The sequence below is a fragment of the Theropithecus gelada genome, chromosome 15 (assembly GCF_003255815.1).
Source record: "Theropithecus gelada isolate Dixy chromosome 15, Tgel_1.0, whole genome shotgun sequence".
Classification (NCBI taxonomy): domain Eukaryota; kingdom Metazoa; phylum Chordata; class Mammalia; order Primates; family Cercopithecidae; genus Theropithecus; species Theropithecus gelada.
Window position 1 is genome coordinate 35,459,792 of NC_037683.1, and position 24,998 is coordinate 35,484,789.

At 34.6% G+C, this 24,998-nt stretch overlaps 1 protein-coding gene across 4 annotated transcripts in view; it reads right to left on the bottom strand.

Moving 5' to 3' along the window:
- Nucleotides 1-1,096: 1,096 nt before the first annotated feature.
- The window catches only part of FSD1L (fibronectin type III and SPRY domain containing 1 like), a 90,099-nt gene continuing 66,197 nt past the window's right edge, over nt 1,097-24,998 (bottom strand). For 2 of the 4 annotated variants that reach the window (XM_025360723.1, XM_025360719.1), the window contains exons 11-14: nt 16,645-16,745; nt 15,916-16,167; nt 11,823-11,911; nt 1,097-7,191 (exon numbers count right to left, since the gene is read on the bottom strand). In XM_025360723.1, coding sequence (XP_025216508.1) covers nt 7,066-7,191; nt 11,823-11,911; nt 15,916-16,167; nt 16,645-16,745 — 568 coding nt within the window. In that variant the 3' untranslated portion in view covers nt 1,097-7,065. The remainder of the gene's footprint in view (nt 7,192-11,822; nt 11,912-15,915; nt 16,168-16,644; nt 16,746-24,998) is intronic. The other 2 variants (XM_025360721.1, XM_025360720.1) reach the window with 1 other exon arrangement.

Sequence of the window (24,998 nt, forward strand, 5' to 3'; positions counted from 1 at the left end):
ACATAATATCCTGAGCTCTTATGCCACAGAACTCCCAGCCAGGCACAATTGAACTGGTATACCAAGGAAAAGGCTCTAATTAAGCCAATTGTTATAATGGTCTATATATTTATAACATTTATTGGGGAGGGGAATGTGCAGAATATGTAATAGCTAGATCACTACTTAATAATGGTAGTTTGCTGGTGCAGCAAGTTAGAAAAGGGAGCCTTAAAAATTGTTATCACATTCCTTTGCTGAGGCAACTTAGGCCTTTTGAACCAGTTCTGTACCTTGCTATCAAAAAAGGAAAAGGAATTTACCTCCAAGGTCATCCAAATTTGTAGGTCTTCAATTAATAACTAGGTTGCTACTATTAGCTATGGTAATGCTGCAATTAACATTGGCTTTTTTTGTGAGTACATATGTAAGAGAAATACTTATAAAGGAAATTAAGGAGTATGTGCATTTAAAAATCTTAATATTGCTAAAACTGTTCTCCAGAAATGCTGCACCCATTCACTCTCCATCTTCTACAGTGGTTTCTCAATCAATCTTAGTCCAGTCTTCTTCCTGTGACTCAAGACTATCCAGTCTCCTTTCATTCTTCTTACATAACTTCTTAGTTATAGGAGCTCCAGTCTCACTGATTTTTTTTCTTCTAAACTGTTTTCAAGTTAGAAAAAGAATTTTTAAAAGGTTTAGGTTCTGATTCTGACTCTTAGTTACCTTACCATCTACCAAAATGTAACCCAACATGTGGCAAGATCCAAAGAAACCAAATTCTTAAGTTACATTTTACTTACTTACATAGCATGTTTCATTTTCCATCTGTAGGTACACTGTTCAAAACAGTGGCTACTAGCAATATGCAACTCTATGTAGCCACATATAAAGGGCTCAGTAGTTGCCTATGGCCAGTCACTACTGTATTGGACTGCACAAATAACTTTTCATAATTGCATAAAATTCTGTTGAACAGTAGTGCTCTAAAATGTTAAGCTTTTTAGGCAAAGGAACTATGACTTTTTTTATATTCTCTTCCTCAACAGCATACTGTATTTATACTTAAATAAAAGTTAATAAAATCAAACAATGAAGCAAAAGAGAGCAGGAAAAGAGTTTTTAAATTTTTAATGAGATATTCCAGGTGCTTCTGTAAAAATCTTAACTGGGACATTCTATACAGAACACAAAATCATTTCAAAATACAAGTTACTCCACTTTGAATACCCTATTTTAAAGTGGAAAAAAAAAAAACATTTTAAAAAGGCTTTGTCTTGTTTCTAAGGAAAATGAGGCCATGTGCTTCTCAAAACACTATTGTGCAGCACTGAGTACATCATTTGTAGTTCATTAAAGGTCTTCAGCCATAACTTAAAGGCCAAACCTGAGGAATTAGAATTTTTATTATCACAACTGCATAGCAAAACTATGTCCAGATAATAGACATACTAAATCTGTAGATTCAGGTAACCTGTAAACCATTTAATCCAATTTAAAGCAAAACAAGTATGACAGGAGAGATACCAAGAGATATCCAGGTTAACAAGATTTTGAAATGCTTCATCTTTTTAAAAAAATGACAATGCAACAAAGTTGTCAAATGTTCAGTGGTTACATTTTATATCATTTATCCAGTGACAACAAACTGCCCAGTCATTTGGTTGTTTGGAAAGAACTGTTTAGACCAAATTCACTCTTTGCATGTGGCACTGGGCAGCCCAAACTTCAAAGTGCAAATGCCTGCATGGAAATGTAGCTTAATTCATTTATTTATGCCACTATTCTACACTGACACACCAATGCTGTGAAAGAGCTTTTACAGCTCTAGAGTAATAGGCTTGAGAAAATATAAAAAGGCCACAAGTCATGCACAAATTAAATGAATATTAAAGAGCATTTTAATTGGGGTTTTCTTTGATTTTTTTAAAATCATGTTTGAAATCACTGGTGATACCACTTTAAGCACACGCTTTATCAAAGTAAATGCATCTAGAATTATCCAAACACTTAAATCCATTATTAGCTAAAAAGAACACTTTACATTTACATAGCACTTTGCTGTTGCTGAAGCAAGTTCATATACTCCATTTCATTGTATTTCCTCACAACAGCCCTGTGAGGTAGGCTGAACAACTTACACTTATTTTATAAATAAGGCAATAGAGACCCAAAGATGATAAACAATTTATGTAGCGGTCACAGATCTAGTATATGGTAGAGCTAAGGTGATTAATTTTAAATACTTCAAAAAAGAAGCCAAGATCCTTTTTATATCATATCCAGGGATTTTTAAGACTTGTGGCTTTTAATATAAATTATTCCAAAATTTTAGCTATTATCTGTCTTATAGTATGAATTAGTTATAAAGTTGATTTTAAAGAGTCTCCCTTAATAGGTAAATTAGACTCAGTGCTTTGGTACCTTAGATATAAAGGAAATGTTAAAAAAAAAAAAAAGTTATGCATTCTCATAGTCCTTATGTTCTCCAAAAAGTTCCAATACTAACAAAAATGTGTTTTACCACTTACTATTTGACTTATTTTAACCCCAGTCAAAACTTAATAAGCTCCAAGCCAAAGCAAACACATTCACCTGCCTTCTGCTCTACATACTGTGAAATCCTCTACATGTCCATTCCCATGGATCAGCTTACATTGAATGGGTACCACTAAGAAAAGATACCAGTTTAAACTCACATATCTTAATTGATTATGCATCAGAAGTCAGTAGCTTATATTGACCCAGAAATAACAAATCTTCTTTTATTTAATAATTGAGTCATGTGAAGAGAAAAGTGTACTCTGGCAAATTCTGGTATTTATTTATAAGTCAATGCTAACTTTGATATGGCATATCCAACAATATCTTTTCAATGAAGACAACATACACCAAATGTAATCCATTTAAACTCCAACTAATTCGAAATGCTTAGACTGCTTCGGTTAATCAAATACTCCAGGTAACAAAGCTATTATATGTGACATATCAGGATCACAAATAATTGCAGAACATGCATACTGTAAGATACACACAAAACTAAACTATACTGAATGTGAGGTAATGTTGCCGTGATAATTAAGGAAACATTCATGATCTCTTATAATACTCCAGTGTCAACATTATGAAATGTATATTTTGGTTAAAAATAACAACTTTGTGGTTATCTGTATATTGAGTAAATTTATGTTGACCATACACTTCCCTAAAAGAATGTATCTAGAGTAACTACAAAATCAAAGAAGAAACTTTTTCAGACCCATTACATGTGACTATATAAAAGTGAACCATTTAATATGCAGTTAATTTGATTTTTTTTTTTTAGCAAACTACAACACATTTTAAACTTCTGACTTATTAGCAAAACATTTTTAAGAGGCAAACTCTGTCACACTACTCAAAAGCTGCAAAACTATACGCACAGTCCATCAAACTTCACTGGTTTTGGTTAATGTACATATAAAGTAATCACATTTTTACTGCCATAAGAACACTCAAATATTTGCTGTATCAATTAGTCAATGAATGGAGACTGATCTTTTAAAAACAAATTACATTTTTAAAAAAATAATTTTTTAAAAATATAATCAATTTCTTAAGCCTGGAATCACATATTTTATAGTAAGATGTCTACACTTTCCTCTTTAAATAAATATTATTTGAAATAATCATTTTCCATATACTTTTCCAATTGTTTCCATAAGAAACAATAAAATTACGTAAACAATTATAATTTTATGGACAAAGTATATAGATAAAAATTAATCATTCTACGTAAGTTATGAAATAGCGTATCTTAGCCTAATTAAAAGATTCCATTACATTTACTTTTATCATTTATACTGCCAAGGATCAGTCACAAAAAATTCAAATTACACATATTATTCATGCTTTAATTTCATAAATAAGTAAATTAAAGCAAGCCAATATGTCTCTTTTCATAACACAGGGAAAAATTACTGTTTGCAGAACAGAGTAAATATGCAAAGTCTAGCTATACAGCAGCAGTTCACGATTTGTCAAGATGATACAGATGCCATCAATGAAACCCATGTATAGACAGGCATGTCCTTAATACTTTCGATTAGTTTACCTACACCTGGAACATTCAACGAATTGCTGTGTATTAAATTTCTGAGTGCATTAGTTATTAATGCTTAGTATCTACATATTTACCAAAATTTAAAGACATAATGTGACATGGTCAGCCATGAGAGTCAAAATGAATTGTAAAAAAATTCTTTTTCTAAAGTGCTTAAGGCAGCTCCTTCATTTCTACATCCAGCTTAATAAAACTGGTTTGGAATTCAGTTGCTAAAAGAGAAATCCATACTAAATGCATGTTTTTATAAAACAACTGTTTTACACCTGTGATATATCCATTATAGTCAACCTCTCATGCATTTCTTTTATAGGAAGCAATCATGTTTGACCTGTGGAAACAAAAACTAAATAAGCAACAAAAGATGTTTCAAAGGATTTAATACTTTTTCCAATGTATTCAATTGAGCAAGAGCTCAACATTTTAAAATTCAAATGTCAATGAGAATATTATATATTATAATCAAGTTAATAGTTACCTTATTTTGAGACTAAATAGGCACTATATTTGATTAGTTTTCAGTTTGAAAATGAGGATGATGCTTTCTCCAGTTTAACTTAACAACAAATAAACTAAAAACATCTTAAACAAAAAAACACATTTTGTTCTTTAATTTTAGAGACCTTTAAGAAGGCCAGTAAGAAGAAATCCTCAGATTCTTATTTTGAAGTAATAATTGCAAAATTTAATATCAAGTAATACATGTGATGAGAATTTGTACTCTGGATTTACTGAACTTACACTATTACTACAAAACCTCTCAGAGATGAAACCTCTCCAGCGGAGAGGTTTTCCAAATGAATATTAGAAAATTTTATGTGAAGAGTTTCAAATGACGACATGAACACGAGAATCATGTACACTCCTCCAGCTCCTGATTCATATATGCTTTTCCCCATGCCCCTGCAACAGAGGGCCCTCACCACTGTAGCAATGCTCTGTAGCTTAAACATCAGTTGACACTGCATGGGGCATGGACCAAGAGTATGCTTAGAGGAAAAAGGCACTGAATTAATAAGAAGAAAGAATTATATAAGACACAGTAATAAAAAATTTTATACAACAGCATCTGACCTTTTCTGTGTCATATTTGCTAAAATTCACTTAAAGCAACTCAACTACTAAAAATTTCTGCTTTCAGGTTTGAGTCTATGAAGGGAATTATAAATTCCCATTTATTTAGATCCTGAAATAGGCCCTCTGTAGTGAACAGAACATCTGAAAATTTCTTTCAAACTCTCTCTGAGGAACAAAAACCAAAATTATATTTCTTTGGAGAATCAAAAGACTATCTATTGGCTTACTCATTCTCTAAACTGCCTTGCAGTCTTTAAAGTTACCAACATGTCATCAGATAATAGTGCAGATATGAACGTCCTCTGGAAAAGCAATATTCCAATTCAAATAAAATTCCTCATTTACATTTGTTTTATCAAGGGAACAAAATATCCTATCAGCAGTAAATTTTTAGAGAGAATGAGCTGTTATTAACACTATTACACAGGTCTTTATGTAGAAAGCAACTCAAATGTAGGCCGTAATGGTCACTCCTTGGAAGAAGGTTGGTTATCATAACACAATATATTTTAAATGAGAATGAAAAAAAGTCAACAAGAGAAATGAAAAGTTTCAAAAATTAAGAAAAATACAAATTCAGACCTCTTAAAAATGCCCAAGAAATTATTAAATACTGTAATTTTAACTTAGTTTAGCTCAAAGGATGTGAGTTACAAATTATAATTGACTTTTTAAGAATAGTTATGTTCCACTTAACCATGGGTTTTACCCCAAGTTTGGGAAAGACATTTATGTCAATTTTTGTAATAATTAACATTTCTTTAAAAAGAAAGTGAATGTAGCAAAAGGACTGAGAGTAAACAAACCTCTGAATGAATGGCTGCTTGAAAAACTCATGTGCCAATTAAGTCAAAGATACTCAGATTTTTTCCAAAACAATTGCTTAAAGCATTCCATATGTTATGAAAAAGAATATATACATTATTTGAGTATTTGGGTACCTCCTTTATAACCTATCCTTCTTAGATAAAAATTAAGTGATATATGTTTTTCAGTCTTCTATGTAACTTTAATAAACTTTCATTCCTATTAGAGATGTTAAAAGTCAGCATAATTATTATCAGTGCCACATTCAAGTGGGAATTTTACCAAACACAACTATTAAAGGTAGGATTAAACTAGACAACAAAATCAAAAAATATAAGGCTTTAAAAATCTTACCCATCACGTAAAGTGATGGAATGAAAAGAACTGTAGTTAAACAAGGCAACATATAAAGAATACCCCCCTTGCCATTGTTAGTGCACTAGGTAAAAAACTGAAATTTGGGTGATTTTAAGCTGTTGTGTCTAGAAATTTCTTATCACAGTATTTTGGAAAAAAGAAAATTATATACAACCTAGTCAATAAACAAAAGAGGATAATTTTGTAAAACTTATTTATAAAAGAGGAAAAATAAACCATTTGAAAACCTTTTTATCATTCCCAACATATGATTTCAATTTTTAGAAAACCTTAGATGACTATGTATTTTTAAAGCTTCTGTGTTAGAACTAAATAATAGATAGTAATGAGATTTTAAAAAGACAAAATACAGAAGAAAGAAGGCAAGATTTAAAAGCTTTTCTCCCCAGGCCTTAGGGTTACTATATGTAGTTAAACATTAGAAGAGTCAAAGTAATCCAAGAAATAAAAAAATGAGTTTTTATGTTAATTAAACACTGCCTTTTCTCCCATTTACTCTTCAATCATCAGTTTTTTGCTTGGTATCTGCTTGCTTCTATGATACTGTACAGTAGGTTCCTGCAAATGCTTCGAACTAGGTGTTTAATGATAACAGATTCCAGGCCTCAAAGCAGAACACAGCAAACCTGATTTTCACTACTCACAAATTCCTGTGATTAATAACTGCACAGAAAAGGCCACCCAATCAAGAGGGAGGGTAAACGTATTCTGAGTAGACACTATTGAGTAACAACATTGTTCAGGCTACTAGCCGAACCAGTCATTCCATTTTCACTTTTCTGAAGGGTTCTCACAGCACTTGGAACCTGCATCCCAGTACTCAAAGAAAGTCCACCACACCATACCTAAGAAAAGACAAGAAAAACCTGTCAGATTTCAAATCAGATTAGAACTTCAGTGATTTTTACATTTCTATTTCAAAGGTAAAATGTCCCACATATGAACATCAATCATTCTCAAACAGATAACCACCATATTTCAGCTGAGGGGAAATGGAAAGACTAAATCAGAATTATTTTAGAACCACAGAGGCCAGAGGAGGTCTTGGTGGTAGCAGAACCAACTGAAGTTGCACCCAAGAGAGGGAACTCAGGGCTGCAGAAATTGAGAAACTTAATTGGCTTAATCTAGGCAAAAGATATTACCTATCATTACTGATGCTAACTTTCACAACCAAGGGAAGCATACAAAGCACCAACTTACTTCCCAGTTATGCTTTTGGTTTTGATAATGAGATATGGCCTGATATTATAAAAATCTAACACCCCTCTATTAACAGTAAAATCCAGTTTTCTTCCCTACTGTGTTAACAGTAAGAACTCTTTTATAATTAAGAAGGACTCCTGACAAAAATACAAATCCCAATATCCAGATGCACTTCCCATGTTCTATTACTTATCATAAATGTGAATGACTTTGTGAAAGTTAAAACTGCTTTGCTTGTGAACAGAGCAGCTATGATTCAATAGAGTGAGAAATAAGATTTGGGACACAGTCAAAAGAATTAAAATATGAAAATATGGATCATTGACACTATCATCAACTACCAGGTATGAATTAATAATAGACACAAGCTTAAAGCAAGGGAAATTCCAGAAGTTAAGTATCATCACCTTCAATTATATCCTTAAGTGTTCAGTATCTACTAAGTAACTAGATTATTGTACTAAAGAATCTACAGAACTGTGAAATTTGTAATTATATAATTAACATTATAAATTTTCAAAACTATCAGGCTCAGTAATGATAACTCCCAAAATACAAAGCAACTTTCTGATTATAAAACTACTATATTATTTTTTGGAAATTATTTAAATGATTTAGAAAAATATTTACTCAAAATATCTAGCATGAAGATGCAAAGGGAAATCAAGAAGAAAACATAAAACCTTTGTGACCTTGAGTTAGGCAAAGCATTACCCATAATAGGGAAAAAAATTACTAAATTGGACTTCATGTCAAAATGAAAAACTTCTCTTTGAAATGTTCAGAAAATGAAAATGCAAACCATAAACCAGGAGAAAATATTTGCAAAGCATATATCTGATAAAGGATTCACATCCAAACTGTACAAATAACTCTTAAAAATAGGAAAACCAGGCCAGGTGCGGTGGCTCATGCCTGCAATCCCAGGACTTTGTGGGGCCAAGGCTGGCAGATCATTTGAGCCCAGGACTTCGAGACCAGCCTGGGCAACATGGCAAAACTCCCTCTGCACAAGAAACATTTTTTAAATAGCCAGTGTGGTGGTGGGCACCTGTAATCCCAGGCTAAGGTGGGAGGATCACTTGAGCCCAGGCAGTTGTGACTGCAGTGAGCTGTGATCGCACCACTGTACTCTAGCCTGGGTGACACAGCACGACCCTGTCTTAAAGTAAAATATAAAAAAATAAGAAAACAAGTCCTTAAAAGTAAGCAAAAAATTTTAACAGATACTTGAAATAAATTATATGAATGGCAAATAAGCACATGAAACATCATTTGTCGTTAGGAAAGTACAAATAAAAACACAATGACATACCACTACACACCTATTAAAATGGCTTAACAACAACAAAAATCTGGTGATACCAAATAATGGCAAGGATATGACCAATTCTCATATCACTGATAGGAAGGCAAAAAATGGTACAGCCACTTTGGAAAACATTTTGGAAGTTCCCTATGAAGTTAAACATAGACTTTCAATGTGATACAGCAACTGTATTACTGCTCTTAGGTATTTACACAAGGGAAAATCCCGTATGTAAATGTTTATAGTGATTTTATTCGTAACTGCCCAAAACTGGGAAAAACCCAAGTATCTTTCAACTGGTGAATGAATGAATAAACTGTGACACATACATATATGAAACACTACTCAGCAATGAAAAAGAGGAGAACACTGACACCACAACAACATGGATGAATTTCAAATGCAGCATGGTACGGAATCAAAAGGCTACATACCAAACAATTCTATTTATATGATGTTCTGGAAAAGGCACAACTATAGGGCCTACGAACTGGTTACTGATAGCTAGGGCTGGTTGTGTGGAAGGGTCCACTATAAAAGAACATAAAGGAATTTTCTAGGGTGATGGAAATGTTCTATATCTTGATTATGGTGGTGATTATACAACTGTAGGCATTTGCTAAAACCCACAGAACTGCACCATACTATAAATTCAATAAAACTGACTTAAAAATTAATCTTGTACACAAAACATTTAACAGGCATTAACGTAGTTAATAAAAGCAAGCCTTCAATGAAGGAAAAAATTTTTTAACAAGTTTAAAATAATTTCTTGCAGTATCTTATGACACTAATATAATTAGAGTATTATTTGGAATATAAAACAATAAACTCAGCACATACATACATGAGATAGATTCAAATTAAAAGTAAATCTACTCTTTATAAAAGCACACCTAAGACTTGGAAAAAAATTTTCTGCATTCCACATGGTAAACAATTCATCCTTGACGGATCAGTTTGGAAAAATAGCCAAAAATGCATAATAAGGCAGAGATTTGTACAAAGTTTAAAAAAAAAAAAAGGAAAAAGAAACAACCCTTCTAATATCTTTATGTTTCCATGAGCAATAACTTTAGTCACTAATAACTTACTTTTAATATAAAAATAGGTGTCCTGGTTATTAGCATTGTTTTAAACTTAAGAGATTAAAGTATCTGGAATAATTATTATGGATAATGAGATTTAAAAGCACTGTATTTTCAACCCACTCATACTCTGAAAACTTTCTCCTTATAGTTGACAAGTTACAGTTGGGGTGATGACAGAAGAACATACATGCAAAATATTCCAAGTTTGCATTTGAAATATACCATCTTGATAGCCCCCAAATTTAAGGAAAGTTGTAGCCAAAGTAATGGTAACTTTAACTGGATCCCAGAACTCCCCACAGGAACCTAACCTATGAAAAAATGCAGAAGGTTAAGAGTTGGAAAAAGCAATAACATTTGCTTAAATAAATAAATTCAAAACCATGTTTCATTTTGTGCAGAGAAACATAAATGTTTCCTTTCAGCCTGAAACTGAGTAGACCTGCAGTTATATAGGATGTAATTGCTATGTGGTGTGCATACATATATTCAGCATAGCACATAAAGACAGTCATCTAATATTGTACAAAGATGACAGTGCACTATGATCTTGTCAGTAAATGGTCCTGGAATAACTGGATATCCACAGGGAATTAAAGAACGTATCTAGATCCTTACTTCATACCAAACACATCAATCCTACATTGTACTTGCATTGTAAATGCAGTCTATATCTAAATGTACAAGGTAAAGCTTTTAGAAGACAAGAATATTTTCATGACCTTGGGGGTGCATACTGATTTCTTAAACAGAACACAAAAAGTGCTAACTGTAAATGAAAAAATTGATAAACTGAACAAAATTAACTTTTATCAAATGATACCAATAAGGAAAAAGGAAAGCCAGAGTGAAGAAGATCCTACAAATTAACCCATAAGAAACAGGAAGACAACCTAATAGAAATACAAGCAAAAGATCTGAATAGCCAGTTCACAAAAGAATATACCCAAATAGTCAACAAATATATAAAAAGGTACTCAACAGCACTAGTAATCAAGGAAATGAAAATGAAAACCACAATGTAATATATCATCCACTAGAAGGGCATACATTTTTTTTAAATACCAAGTGTTGACAAGGATTTGAAGGAACTCAAATTCTCACATACTGCTAGTTGTAAATTAGCATAACCAACCATTTCGGAAAACCGGCAGTTTTACAGTTGATTATACATACACCATATGATCTAGCAACTCCAATCATAGGTATATACTCAATGGAAATATACACATACATTTATCAAAAGATATGAACAAAAACATTCATAGCAAATGTATAAGCCCGCAAATGGAAACCACCCACATATCCAACTAAATTAAAATGTATAAATCAATTGATATAGTCACAGAATGGAAAACTATACAGCTATGAGAATGAATGAACTATAACCACATAGAATATGGATTAATCTCACAAGCATAATGTTGAGTCAAAAAGATACTGTATGATTCTGTTTATATAAAACTGAAAAGGAAGAAAAGTAAATTTAGGATATTAAAAGTTAATACAGTGTTAACACTGGAGAAGGGCCATTAGGGACTGGAAATGGGCACTAGAGGGGGCTTCTGAGGTTCTCATAATGTTCTAGGTGCTAGTTACATACATGAGTGCAGTCTTAAAAAAATCATCAAACTACATATTTATGATTTGTGTACTTCATGTATTAACATTAACTTCAATAAAATATACCAAAATATATATAAAAACAATCACAGATTTGGGAGAGGGTGAATTGGGGAAAGGGAGAAGAATATGAAGAAAAAATAAAATATACTCCTTCTCCAAATATACGATATAGAATATTCTCCTTAAAGTTGCCAAACCAAGTAAAATATAAGTTAGGTATATATAAAATATAAAACATACTAACCATGAAACCAGGTAGTACTGGCTGAGTAAATTTTGTCTTAAAGGAATATAGCAACTGTTTTGAATTTGCGTCATAGAATGAAAGTTGACCTAAAAAAGAAGGAAAAAAAGCCTAATTTATTATACAAAAATTGTAACATTTAATTAATTCTAGTGCATAATCATGTAAAAAAATAATATATAAGTTGACATTAATTTTTGTTATAAACTTTGAGGACTGGATTAATTATTCCCACTTGAAAATCATAAGGACAAATGCTTAAGGAAAAACCCAATCCAATTTTCTTCCCCTGGTTTTCAAGACCTCCATAATACCTCTAAAATCTGGCACTATTCTACTTATTTACTACAAACTATTTCCTTATTTGATCAGTATTTAACAAATGGTTTCATTAGCCCAGTGTAAACCAAGACCATTTCTTCCTCCTTATTTTTCCCGTAACCAGCCTCTCTGCCCAAATCCTAATCACCATTTAAAGTGTACTCTATTAAACCTTGTCTTCTATCTACCTGATGCCATACTGATACTCCAGTCTCTGAAATCACAATATAATTATCATTGCTTCAATTTTGTTAATTTTTTTAATAGAGGCGGGGTCTTGTTATTTTGTATAAGCTGGTCTTGAACTCCTGAGCTCAAGCAATTCTCCACCTCAGTCTCCCAAAGTGCTAGGATTACAAGCATAAGCCACTATGCCTGACCTGCTTTGTTAATTTTTAAAATCACCTCACGGTATATATTTCAATAGGATCATGCCCTAATAAAAGATGTCTGTCTGACCTCCTAAACTGTACAACCAAATGGCCTCCTTACAACTGTTATCACTTCTTGAAACTCTTCTCTGATGACCATTCCCTTGGTTTGTATCATAACCATGGGGATAACTTCGCAATCTCCTCCTTTTCTTCCTGTTCTAAATGTAGCTGCTTTGTCCACGCTCTTTTCTCTATATAATGCTTCCTTAATAAATCAACTGCCACCAAAGAGGAAGATAAAGGAAACTAGTATTTATGCACACTATTATGTAGGTTGTTTAATTGAGGTAATGTATGTAAAGTACCCAGTACTTTGATCTCAAAGTTGGTAAACAGCAGAACAGTACATATGATCACAAAGTGAGTAAATAGCAGAACAGTAATGCTTAAATATATTGTCCTATACAGTCTTCCACAGCAATTCTGTAATGCTGTCTCAAATATTTAGCATCAGCTCTACTTAACTGCTGAATTCTAGCACTGAATTTCAAAATGCTTGCTAAACATGCCACATGGTTATCCTGCTGGCATTTCATTTCCCCCCAAAACTCTATGTTCCCTATCCTGTTGACACGGTCATCCTAATGATCACACTGGCTGGAACCTCAAAGTCATCTTCAACTGCCTCTCCTCAGCTGATCTGTATTTAGTTACTAACTCCTATGAATTCTACTGTCAAATCCATTCTTAATTCTCCACTGCTCAGATGCTTGTTGCCAGTTACTCAACACTTATTAAGGGCTTTCTATGTGAAAAGCACTAGCCAGGCAATAAGGGTTTAATAGCTAACAAGAGACTCAGTCCTGCTCTACACCACTTGAAGACTGCTTCCTGAAAAGTCTTATGCTCACTATGCTTTCAAGCTCTTCCATCTTTAACCATTGACTCTCTAATATTTCTAAAACTAGATTATCTTATGACTATAGTGTTCTAAAATATGCAGAACCACCCCTCCCCACTACTAAAGACCAGTCCATTATTATTTTTCCAGGCTCTCAGAATCTGATCCTATTCCACAATACAACTTCCTCTTGCCATATGTTATGCTCTAGACTAAAATCTCACTACTGCCTTTGTGGACTCACAGAGTATGGGAAAGGAGAAAGAAGATAAGCAAATGTTGCTTTGGTAGTTGAAAAAGAAAAAAAAAATGTGTGCTAATAAATTTGCCATTTATCCTGAGGAAAATGATTTAACTGATTCAAGGCAAATAAGTTAAAAAACAAAAAACACAGCAAAGCTAACATGTCATCACCAAAAATAAATCAAGCCAAAATTACTTTTTCTCCTTTTTTGAATAAATTAATTGATAGCTCATAGAATTATTTGGGCATGATACTACTAAAATAATAAAATTTGGTATTAGCTTAAGTGTCAACTTGGAGAAAAAACATCTAGGGAATTACTTTAGTTCAATATTATGTCATCTTCAAAATTATTATACATTAGATAACTGTAGAGAATATGCTTATGAAATAACTAATTCAATGAGCTTTAAAATTTTTCCAAAATATAAATATCAAGTTTAGATGATTTTAAGAGGAGGGGAAATTTGGGCCAAATCAATAAGATGAAACTAAAAAAGGATAAATGTAATAGTCTTCATTTGCATTATATATAACATTGAGTTATTTTTAAAAACCCTAAACTGGCTGGGCATGGTGGCTCATGCCAGTAATCCCTGCAATTTGGGAGGCTGAGGCAGGTGGATCACTTGAGGTCAGGAGTTTGAGACCAGCCTGGCCAGCATGGTGAAACCCCATCTCTACTAAAAATACAAATATTAGCCAGGCATGGTGGCACGTGCCTGTAATCCCAGCTACTCAGGAGGCTGAGGCAGGAGAATCGCTGGAACCTGGGAGGCGGAGGTTGCAGTGAGCTGAGATTGAGCCACTGCACTCCAGCCTGAGCAACAGAGTAAGACTCCGTCTCAAAAAAAAAAAACAAAAAACCTAACAACAACAACAACAACAACAAAACAAAATCCTAAACTGCCTAATAAAAGAAGAAAAAGACAATTTGACATAATGCCATGAAAAAAGATCTAATGGATCAGATCTTTTGGACAAGCTCAATATTGGTCAGCGTGCTAAGTCATACTATTACAAATAGCACAGCCAAATTACTGTCCTTTGTTGGTCAGAGGTCATGTGTTCCACTCTAACAACCACCTTTAAGAAAAACACTGACATAGTAGACCGCCATAGGAGATTATAAAGACTTGGAAAAATTAAATTTTAACAGGGGCAGCTAATAACGGAATATATGGTCTGGAAAAACAGGGCAAGAAAAGCGATGTTAGTACCTGTAATTTTTCATAAATAAGGATTATCGTGTGAATATGAATGAGGAAACATAATTCTGTGTTTATTCAGATGGGAAAAATTAAGAGAAACAGTTTCTGAAGTTATAGGGAGACAATGTGAGTCAACTTAAGAAAAATCTTCTAACCAAGAGCTGTCCAACAATGAAACAGGCTGCTTTCTAAGACAGTAAACTTCACATTAAAAGTTCTTCAGGCACAGGAGTGGCAACTACCTGCAGAGATAGTGTAATAAGAATTTCATACTGTGTAGCAGATGGAGTAATGTCTTTTCTTTTTTGGATTAGACTACAATGTGTTAATAATTTTGTAAGTAAAGAAATGCTGATATTGAGGGGAAACCCCTTTGGCCCCTGTAAAGATATTACAAGTCATTCTGAAGAATACCTTTAAAGATAGCAACTTGAAAATTAAGAACATTCCATTCATTTCAAGTCTGATGTGGTTTGGCACAGTAAATAATTGCTGTATAGCTTATGTTTACTAGAATAGTAGAAAATACGGCTCTGGTATCTTCTTGAAATTTTTTAAATTTGTGTAGGGACATAGTAGGTGTGTATATTTATGCAGTACAGTGCAAGAGGTGTTTTCATATCGGCATGCAATGTGTAATAATCATGTCATGTAAAATGGGGTATTCCATCCTGGTTTAGGTAATTTCTAAGGTCTACTTCAACTAGAAAATTCTGACTATCACTCTTTAGAGGTAGGTAATAAAACATGGTAAGGAAGGAATTAAAATGGACAGAAGAAATGTTAGTGCTGAAGACTAAAATTAGCAAAATCTTTCAGACTTAGTATAGTATAAATGAGAGCTTTTGTAGGGCTCCAGGCAGACATCACATATACCATTCCAGTCAATTCTAGAACTGAGATTTTGATGATGATCAAAAGCCTACCTGATCAAAATGTCCTTACCACAATACTAATGGAAATCCTGTATAGATGATCACCAGTGAAAGGTACTGAAATGCAAGCAACTATGAAGAAATAACCTATAAGAAAATAAACTTACCCCCATCAAAATCACAAAATACACCTATTTTTTCAGGAACAGTAACATCCAAAGCTTTGACTTTATTATTATGCTTTGCTGCAAATGTGTTTTGTAGCCAGTTGTTGACATGGATACACCAACTAGTGTTTGTCTTTCCCAATTGGTCAAATTTCCCCAACGTTTTGTATGCTACTCCCACACTGTAGGATTTACAGTCCTTCTGGGCCTTGACCTCCCAATAATGTTGTCCACTTTCAATAGCAGTGTCTCCTACAAAAGATCAGAAAGGTAGATTTGACTCTCTTCTCTTCCTATGAGTCACATAGTTTTACCTATCACTCGTCCCAAAAAAATGACACAAAAATTTTTATTCAAGTACTTTTCCTGTAAGAATAATCATGTTAACACACAGACACTAAATGCTGAGTACCTGCTCTAACTTTACCTTTATGTTTAGTAATATTCTTCTGAATATAAAATGTTTCAGAGGTTTTCTTCCTTACTATCCCCCCTCCCGGCTTATATATAAAGATGTGGGAACACTATGTAAGCTGAAGTAGAGTTTTTAAAGTATCAATAATAATAAGACAATTTGAAAACTCCCCAAAGTAATTAGGTGTCAATTGGGAGGAACTTCTTGCAAAGATTTATTCAATATACAGATAGCCACTTTGAGTGGAAAGTCCACCAGTGTGATTGTGATGCCTTTAATCTGAGATAATGAAAAACAATTATATTTTGTCCTACCCAGCACCGTGTACGATTCTCCAGTAAAACGATCTCTACTGCCTCTTACTGCTGGTGGCCTGGAGCCTACAGATGTTCGTTTTGGGGATGGTGTACCACTTCTATATAAACAAAAAGAAAAAAGAAAAACAAATATTTTATATTGTAAATGTTTCATAAACTAAAACTAGAAATCATGGAAGGAACCTCTGAAAAGATTTCTCATTATGTTATAGAAATAACGACCATTCAATTTGATCCGAACTATTATTAAACAGCACTGTCAATTATAAACACTGAAATGTAAGAAGCTATCAATACAAAGCAGGCTGAAAACACTAATGGCATGCAGACTGAGCAAGGCTTACACAAAGAACACATGGCTGAAACAAACAATGCTAAAATGTGACAAGACTTACTAAAGAAAAAAGGACTCAAGAAAGATAATGAGTTACAGCTTACTTTTTTTGCAGGTAAATAAAGGCAAAGATAGGTTCCTTCTTATAATCCTGACTAAATAACTCTTTTTATAAGCAGTGAGTATTTTTGCTCTGAATCTTAACTTCTTAAAAATAGAAATGGCGACCGGGCATGGTGGCTCACGCCTGTAATCCCAGCACTTTGGGAGGTGCCAAGGCGGGCAGATCACCAGCCTATCTAACATGGAGAAACCCCCATGTCTACTAAAAATACAAAATTAGTAGGGCGTGGTGGCGCATGCCGGTAATCCCAGCTACTCAGGAGGTTAAGGCAGGAGAACCACTTGAACCCAGGAGGCAGAGGTTGCCGTGAGCCAAGATCGCACCATTGCACTCCAGCCTAGGCAAGAAGAGCGAAACTCCGTCTAAAACAAAGGTGGCGGGGTGGGGGGCTGCAGGCGGTGGCTCACAATTCTAATCCCAGCAATTTGGGAGGCCGAGACAGGCGGAGCACGAAGTCAGGAGTTCAAGACCAGCCTGGGCAACACAGTGAAACCCCGCATCTACTAAAAATACAAAAATTAGCTGGGCATGGTGGTGGGTGCCTGTAATCCCAGCTACTTGGGAGGCTCAGGCAGGAGAATCGCTTGAACCCGGGAGGCAGAGGTTGCAGTGAGCCCAGATCATGCCACTGCATTCCAGCCTGGGCGACAGGGCTAGACTCCATCTCAAAAAAAAAAAAAAAAAAAGATGGAAATGGCAATTGTCCAAATCCATGCACAGGATAATAAAAAGTATTATCAAGCATTTCTCCTACTCAAATAGCCAAGATCCACCTTGACTTCCTCTTATATCAAATTATATGATATATGGAAAACTGGAGAGTATTGGAATGTTTGCTAACTTTCAAAAACTCAAAATAGATTAAGTCCCAAAGATGTTTTCAAAATAACATTTTAATTATACTGAATTACTACATTTAACAAAAGATTTTTTGGTCAAGATTATCCTAAAATTATTTAGGGGATATGGGGATAACTATATTCTCACCACTAATTAGAAATAAAAACACTTTTTTTCTAACATAGCACTAGAAATTTTCTTCCTAAAATCAACTTAGTAGATTTTAATATAAGCTATGAATACTAGAATAGAAATCCCTGACAAAGGCAAAGCAAGAATACAGGTAAAACTTAAAGTCATTTCATATGATTCATTTCATATGATTCAGTTACTTCGTTCTGCATTATTTAAATGCTCACTTGCTGTCAGAAAGCAGATTTATTAGACAAATTTTGAAGAACTCAGGACCACTTAAACTGTCTCCTTTTTAGTGTATAATATTAAGCAGCAAAAGTGTAAGTCTAGAACTATAACACTCACATGACTTAGTTTAAGTCTTCCCAAGGGATTTCAAAGGTCCTTTGTATAAAGATATTTCTTTAAAAAGACAATTGAAAACTGACTATAGGTTCTGTTTGAACAGATAGCATGAACAAAGCTGAATGTGGATAGGTAGATTAAAATTTCTGTGAAACTTGTGCTAAGGTAGGCAGTAGTTTCTTGCTATTGGGTGGGGGACAGCAAAACAGAACGTGAGGGGGGAAGTTCCAGAATAGTTGTTGAGATCTCCAAAATGAGGGATAGAAACAAATAAAAATTACTAAACATTTATACTCTTTATTCTGAATAACAAAAATACCTGTTTTCACTTTTTCACGGTTTGGGATGAACATGTATTCTAAGTTGATACTTATACAATACTTTTAAGAGTAATTAACTAGTAAGAAAGTAAAACTGCAAACATTGTCAACAGGTAACTCAGGAAAAAATAACTGCATCATAATTTTCTTTCCGATTCATTTTATATAAGCTGATAGAGAATGTTAAAAGCCTGATTACAAAAGGTCGTATGTTTTCAAAAGCTTTATCTTAAGCTCAGGGGAAAACATTATATTTGCCTCAAAGTTTAAAAAAATAGTACATGTAGCTCTATTTTCCTGATCTTGTGAAGGGCAAAGACTCTTGAAATCAATGGCTTTTTAAACCATGTGCTGAACTCAAAGGAATCCACAGATGCCACAGAGGTACTATGGGAAGAAGCCAGCTTTAGGGCTTCCTCCCTCCTTTAACCAGCTATACTTTTCTCTTTTCGGATTAGGCTTCTGGAAATATTTCATGAAAGAAACCATGCTGTTGCTTTTTTTTTAAAAGGTGTGAAAAACCAATGTTTTAGATGCAACATTAAAAGAAGACATGAAAAGGAAGAAGGCAAAAGTAAAATTGTTTCAACATGGTATATAAATTATAACAAAAAAGCTTTTCGGTCTCCAGAACACCTATGTAATAAAAGAACTTCATGTGGTTGACAGTTATTCTCCAAAAGTTCATATGAGATTATCTGAAATGAAAGTACATTCTCCCCTTAAAAAAATGAGTGCAGAGGTCACCAAAGATTACCCAGTTCATCAAGTCACCAATTCATAAATTGACTGCATATTAATCTTCCTCCACTCAAGTTATTCAACTGCAAATATTGGTAACTATACAAAAACGAACACAGTTTTAATTAATCATGTCAGTATTTGTGAAAAATTACTTTTGTAACTAGAGAAGGCAGATGGGATACAATAACCTGAGAACACTAGCTCTTCATTATATCTAACTTCACTTTAAACCCCAATGTTTTTTAGTATTGCTAGTACTATCTTACCATTAACAGTCATGACTATGGTTGCTATTCAGTTGAGAAACAGCAAAGAAAGTCAACAAGATTTTGTTTTGGCTAACTAGGTAAGAATCAAATGAAAGGAGATGAGAGGTTAAAGTAAACGTGTAGTCAGGAGTGAGGAGGAATTAAATGAGCCAAACCAGTGGTTCTCAAACACAGCTGCACATCAGAACCACTTGGGGAACTTTTAAAAATGCAAATTACCAGGACTTAACCATAAACTACTAAATCAGATACTGGAGGGCAGGCTTGAGAAACACATGTCTGTGTTTTTAAATTAAGAATTTCAGGATTTTGCTGTTCATCTGGGCTAGGAGCCACTGAGGTAAAACACAGCAAAACTCCCCTATCAAGGAGCAGGGATTAAAAGGGTGATAAAAAGACAGGTTTTACACAATCTATCATACGGCACCCTTGGTGCTTGTTTGCTACGGCAAGTGAGGAACTTGACTATGGAGTAGCCGAGGGAAGAGGACTAACTGTTGCTAGGAACCACATCTCATCTCTGTATCCTCAGTACAGAGTAAGCGTACAATATCTGACTACAATGAGCTCAACTGAGTAAATAGAATATGTGATATTATCAATTAAGGACCACCTGTATCTTCCTGAGCCAAAGAACTAAATTGGAAAAACAACGGCCTTTGGCATTTTGTAATACATCAATGATTGTCAATTGAAAAGGCACAACAGAATCAGAAACAATCAGGAAACTTTTTCAAAATATACTGATAGTTTACCTCTCCAATTGGTGGGTCAGAGTGTCTGCTGAGAGGAAACATGCACTCTGAAAAATATTTCCCAAGTAACTCAGGGCAACAAATAGAAAGTGAACGTCATATAAATAAAGAGAAAAATGTCACTTGGCACTGCTTCAAAATGTATTAAGAACTCTTTTGATAACCAGATAAACAATTTTTAAAAATTTGTAACTTACCAGTAGTAAAGAAATAAAGGGAAGCATGGAGAAAAGAAAAACAGACATAACTATTGACATTGGTACTTTAATTTCAGAGAAAAGTTAAATAACAAAAACTCTTCCATTGCAGCATTCCAGACTTCCAATCCTAAGTCACTTTTTCAAGAAACAACTTATAGTAAGTTTTATGTCAAGCGTGATCTCCTCCCATCCCCTCCCTCACCCCACTTCTCTAAAGGACACCCTGGCCACTTAACTATCTGAATTTAAGTAAGGCTCTTCAGCTACCTCTAGTCTGGGTTGTTTTACCAGCTTCCCAAATAATTTCTTTACTGTCCAATTCATCTTGCTCATTATTATAAGATAAAGCTAACTCTGATTCCTTTATTTAAAAATCTTCATGTACTTCTATACTACTTACAAACGACTTAGCATGACATTCTGGTTCTTGATTTAGTCCCAATCTGCCTTTCTAGCCTTCTCACCCCTAGAGATCACTATATAGCCAAATATACCAGCCAAAATGTTGTTTAAACTCACACCATATACTTCAGTGCCTTTGCTATGGTGGTTCCCCCTTTCAGTGCAAGTCTAACCACACATTTTCCCACTTGCTCAAAAACCAGCCTAAATACCACTTCTTTAATGAAAGTCCTCCAAATTCTATCAGGCTAAATAACCTGTCGGAGGACTCCAGCTCCAGGCCCAAATCCCGTGTGTGATTTTTTTTTCTCTTTTTTAAAATTATTATACTTAAAGTTCTGGGGTACATGTGCAGAATGTGCAGTTTTGTTACATAGGTATACACGTGCCATGGTGGTTTGCTGCACTCATCAACCAGTCACCTACCTTAGGTATTTCTCCTAATGCTATTCCGCCCCTAGGCCCCCACCCCCTGACAGGCCCCAGGGTGTGACGTTCCCCTCCCTCTGTCCATGTGTTCTCATTGTTCAACTCCCACTTATGAGTGAGAACATGTGGTGTTTGGTTTTCCGTTCTTGTCATAGTTTCTGAGAATGATGATTTCCAGCTTCATCCATGTCCCTGCAAAGGACATGAACTCATCCTTTTTTATGGCTGCATAGTATTCCATGGTGTATATGTACCACATTTTCTTTATCCAGTCTATCATTGATGGACATTTGAATTGGTTCCAAGTTTTTTTATTGTGAATAGTGCCCTGATAAACATACGTGTGCAATGTGACTTTATAGCAGCATGATTTATAAATCCTTTGGGTATATATCCAGTAATGGGACTGCTGGGTCAAATGGTATTTCTAGCTCTAGATCCTTGAGGAATTGCCACACTGTCTTCCACAATGGCTGAACTAATTTACACTTCCACCAACAGTGTAGAAGAGTTCCTATTTCTCCACATCCTCTCCAGTATCTGTTGTTTCCTGACTTTTTAATGATCACCATTCTAATTGGCATGAGAAGGTATCTCATTGTGGTTTTGATCTGCATTTCTCTAATGACCAGTGATGATGAGCATTTTTTCGTATGTTTGTTAGCATATGTTTGACAAGTGTCTGTTCATATCCTTTGCCCACTTTTCGATGGGGCTGTTTTTTCTTGTAAACTTGGTTAAGTTCTTTGGCGATTCTGGATATTGGCCCTTTGTCAGATGGATAGATTGCAAAATTTTTCTCCCATTCTGTAGGGTGCCTGTTCATTCTGATGATAGTTTCTTTTGCTGTGCAGAGGCTCTTTAGTTTAATTAGATTCCATTTGTCAATTTTGGCTTTTGTTGTCATTGCTTTTGGTATTTTGGACATGAAGTCTTTGCCCATGCCTATGTCCTGAATGGGATTGCCTAGGTTTTCTTCTAGGGTTTTTATGGTTTTAGGTCTTATGTTTAAGTCTTTAATCCATCTTAAGTTAATTTTTGTATAAGGTGTAAGGAAGGGGTCCAGTTTTAGTTTTCTGCACATGGCTAGCCAGTTTTCCCAACACCATTTACGAAATAGGGAATCTTTTCCCCATTGCTTGTTTGTGTCAGGTTTATCAAAGACGAGATGGTTGTAGATGTGTGGTTTTATTTCTGAGATCTCTGTTCTGCTCCGTTGGTCTATGTATCTGTTTTGGTACCAGTACCATGCTGTTTTGGTTACTGCAGCCTTGTAGTACAGTTTGAAGTCAGGTAGCATAATGCCTCTAGCTTTGTTCTTTTTGTTTAGGATTGTCTTCACTATGAGGGCTCTTTTTTGGTTCCATATGAAGTTCACAGTAGCTTTCGCCAATTCTGTGAAGCAAGTCAAATGGTAGCTTGATGGGGATAGCACTAAATCTATAAATTACTTTGGGCAGTATGGCCATTTTCACGATGTTGATTCTTCCTATCCATGAGCGGGGAATGTTTTTCCATTTGTTTGTGTCCTCCCTTATTTCCTTGAGCAGTGGTTTGTAGTTCTCCTTAAAGACATCCTTCATATCCCTTGTAAGTTGTATTCCTAAGTACTTTATTCTCTTTGTAGCAATTGTGAATGAGAGTTCACTCATGATTTGGCTCTCTGTCTGTTATTGGTGTATAGGAGTGCTTTTGATTTTTGCACATTGATTTTGAATCATGACACTTTGCTGAAGTTGCTTATCAGCTTAAGGAGATTTGGGGCTGAAACGATGGGGTTTTCTAAATAAACAATCATGTCATCTGCAAACAGAGACAATTTGACTTCCTCTCTTCCTATTTGAATACGCTTTATTTCTTTCTCTTGCCTGACTGCCCTAGGCAGAACTTTCAATACTATGTTGAATAGGAGTGGTGAGAGAGGGCATCCTTGTCTTGTGCCAGTTTTCAAAGGAAATGCTTCCAGTTTTTGCCCATTCAGTATGATACTGGCTGTCGTTTTGTCATAAATAGCTCTTATTATTTTGAGATACGTTCCATCGATACCCAGTTTATTGAGAGTTTTTAGCATAAAGGGGTGTTGAATTTTGTTGAAGGCCTTTTCTGCATCTATTAAGATAATCATGTGGTTTTTGTCATTTGACCTGTTTATGTGATAGCTTACGTTTATTGATTTGCATATGTTGAACCAGCCTTGCATCCTAGGGATGAAGCCGACTTGATCATGATGGATAAGCTTTTTGATGGGCTGCTGGATTCAGTTTGCCAGTATTTTATTGAGGATTTTCGCATTGTGTTCATCAGGGATATTGGCCTGAAATTTTCTTTTTTTGTTGTCTGCCAGGTTTTGGTATCAGGATGACGCTGGCCTCATAAAATGTGTTAGGGAGGAGTCTGTCTTTTTCTTTTGTTTGGAATAGTTTCAGAAGGAATGGCACCAGCTCCTCTTTTGCCTCTGGTAGAATTTGGTTGTGAATCCATCTGGTCCTGGACTTTTTTTGGTTGCTAGGCTATTAATTACTGCCTCAATTTCAGAATTTGTTATTGGTCTAGTCAGGGATTCGATTTCTTCCTTGTTTAGACTTGGGAGGGTGTATGTGTCCAGGAATTTATCCATTCTAGATTTTCTAGTTTATTTGCATAGAGGTGTTTATAGTATTCTTTGATGGTAGTTTGTATTTCTCTGGGATCAATGGTGATATCTCCTATATCATTTTTTATTGCATCTATTTGATTGTTCTCTTTTCTTCTTTATTAGTCTGGTTAGTGGTCTATCTATTTTGTTGATGTTTTCAAAAAACCAGCTCCTGGATTCATTGATTTTTTGAAGGAATTTTAGTGTCTCTATCTCCTTCAGTTCTGCTCTGATCTTAGTTATTTCTTGTCTTCTGCTGGCTTTTGAATTTGTTTGCTGTTGCTTCTCTAGTTCTTTTAATTGTGACGTTAGGGTGTCAATTTTAGATATTTCCTACTTTCTCTTGTGGGCATTTAGTGCTATAAATTTCCCTCTACACACTGCTTTAAATGTGTCCCAGAGATTCTGGTACATTGTGTCTTCGTTCTCAATGGTCTCAAAGAACATCTTTATTTCTGCCTTCATTTTGCTATTTACCCAGTAGTCATTCAGGAGCAGGTTGTTCAGTTTCCATGTAGTTGTGTGGTTTTAAATGAGTTTCTTAATCCTGAGTTCTAATTTGATTGCACTGTGGTCTGAGAGACTGACTGTTATGATTTCCATTCTTTTACATTTTCTGCGGAGTGTTTTACTTCCAATTATGTGGTCAATTTTAGAATAAGTGTGATGAGGTGCTGATAAGAATGTATATTCTGTTGATTTGGGGTGGAGAGTTCTGTAGATGTCTATTAGGTCTGCTTGGTCCAGAGCCGAGTTCAAGTCCTGAATATCCTTGTTAATTTTCTGTCTCATTGATCTAATATTGACAGTGGGGTGTTA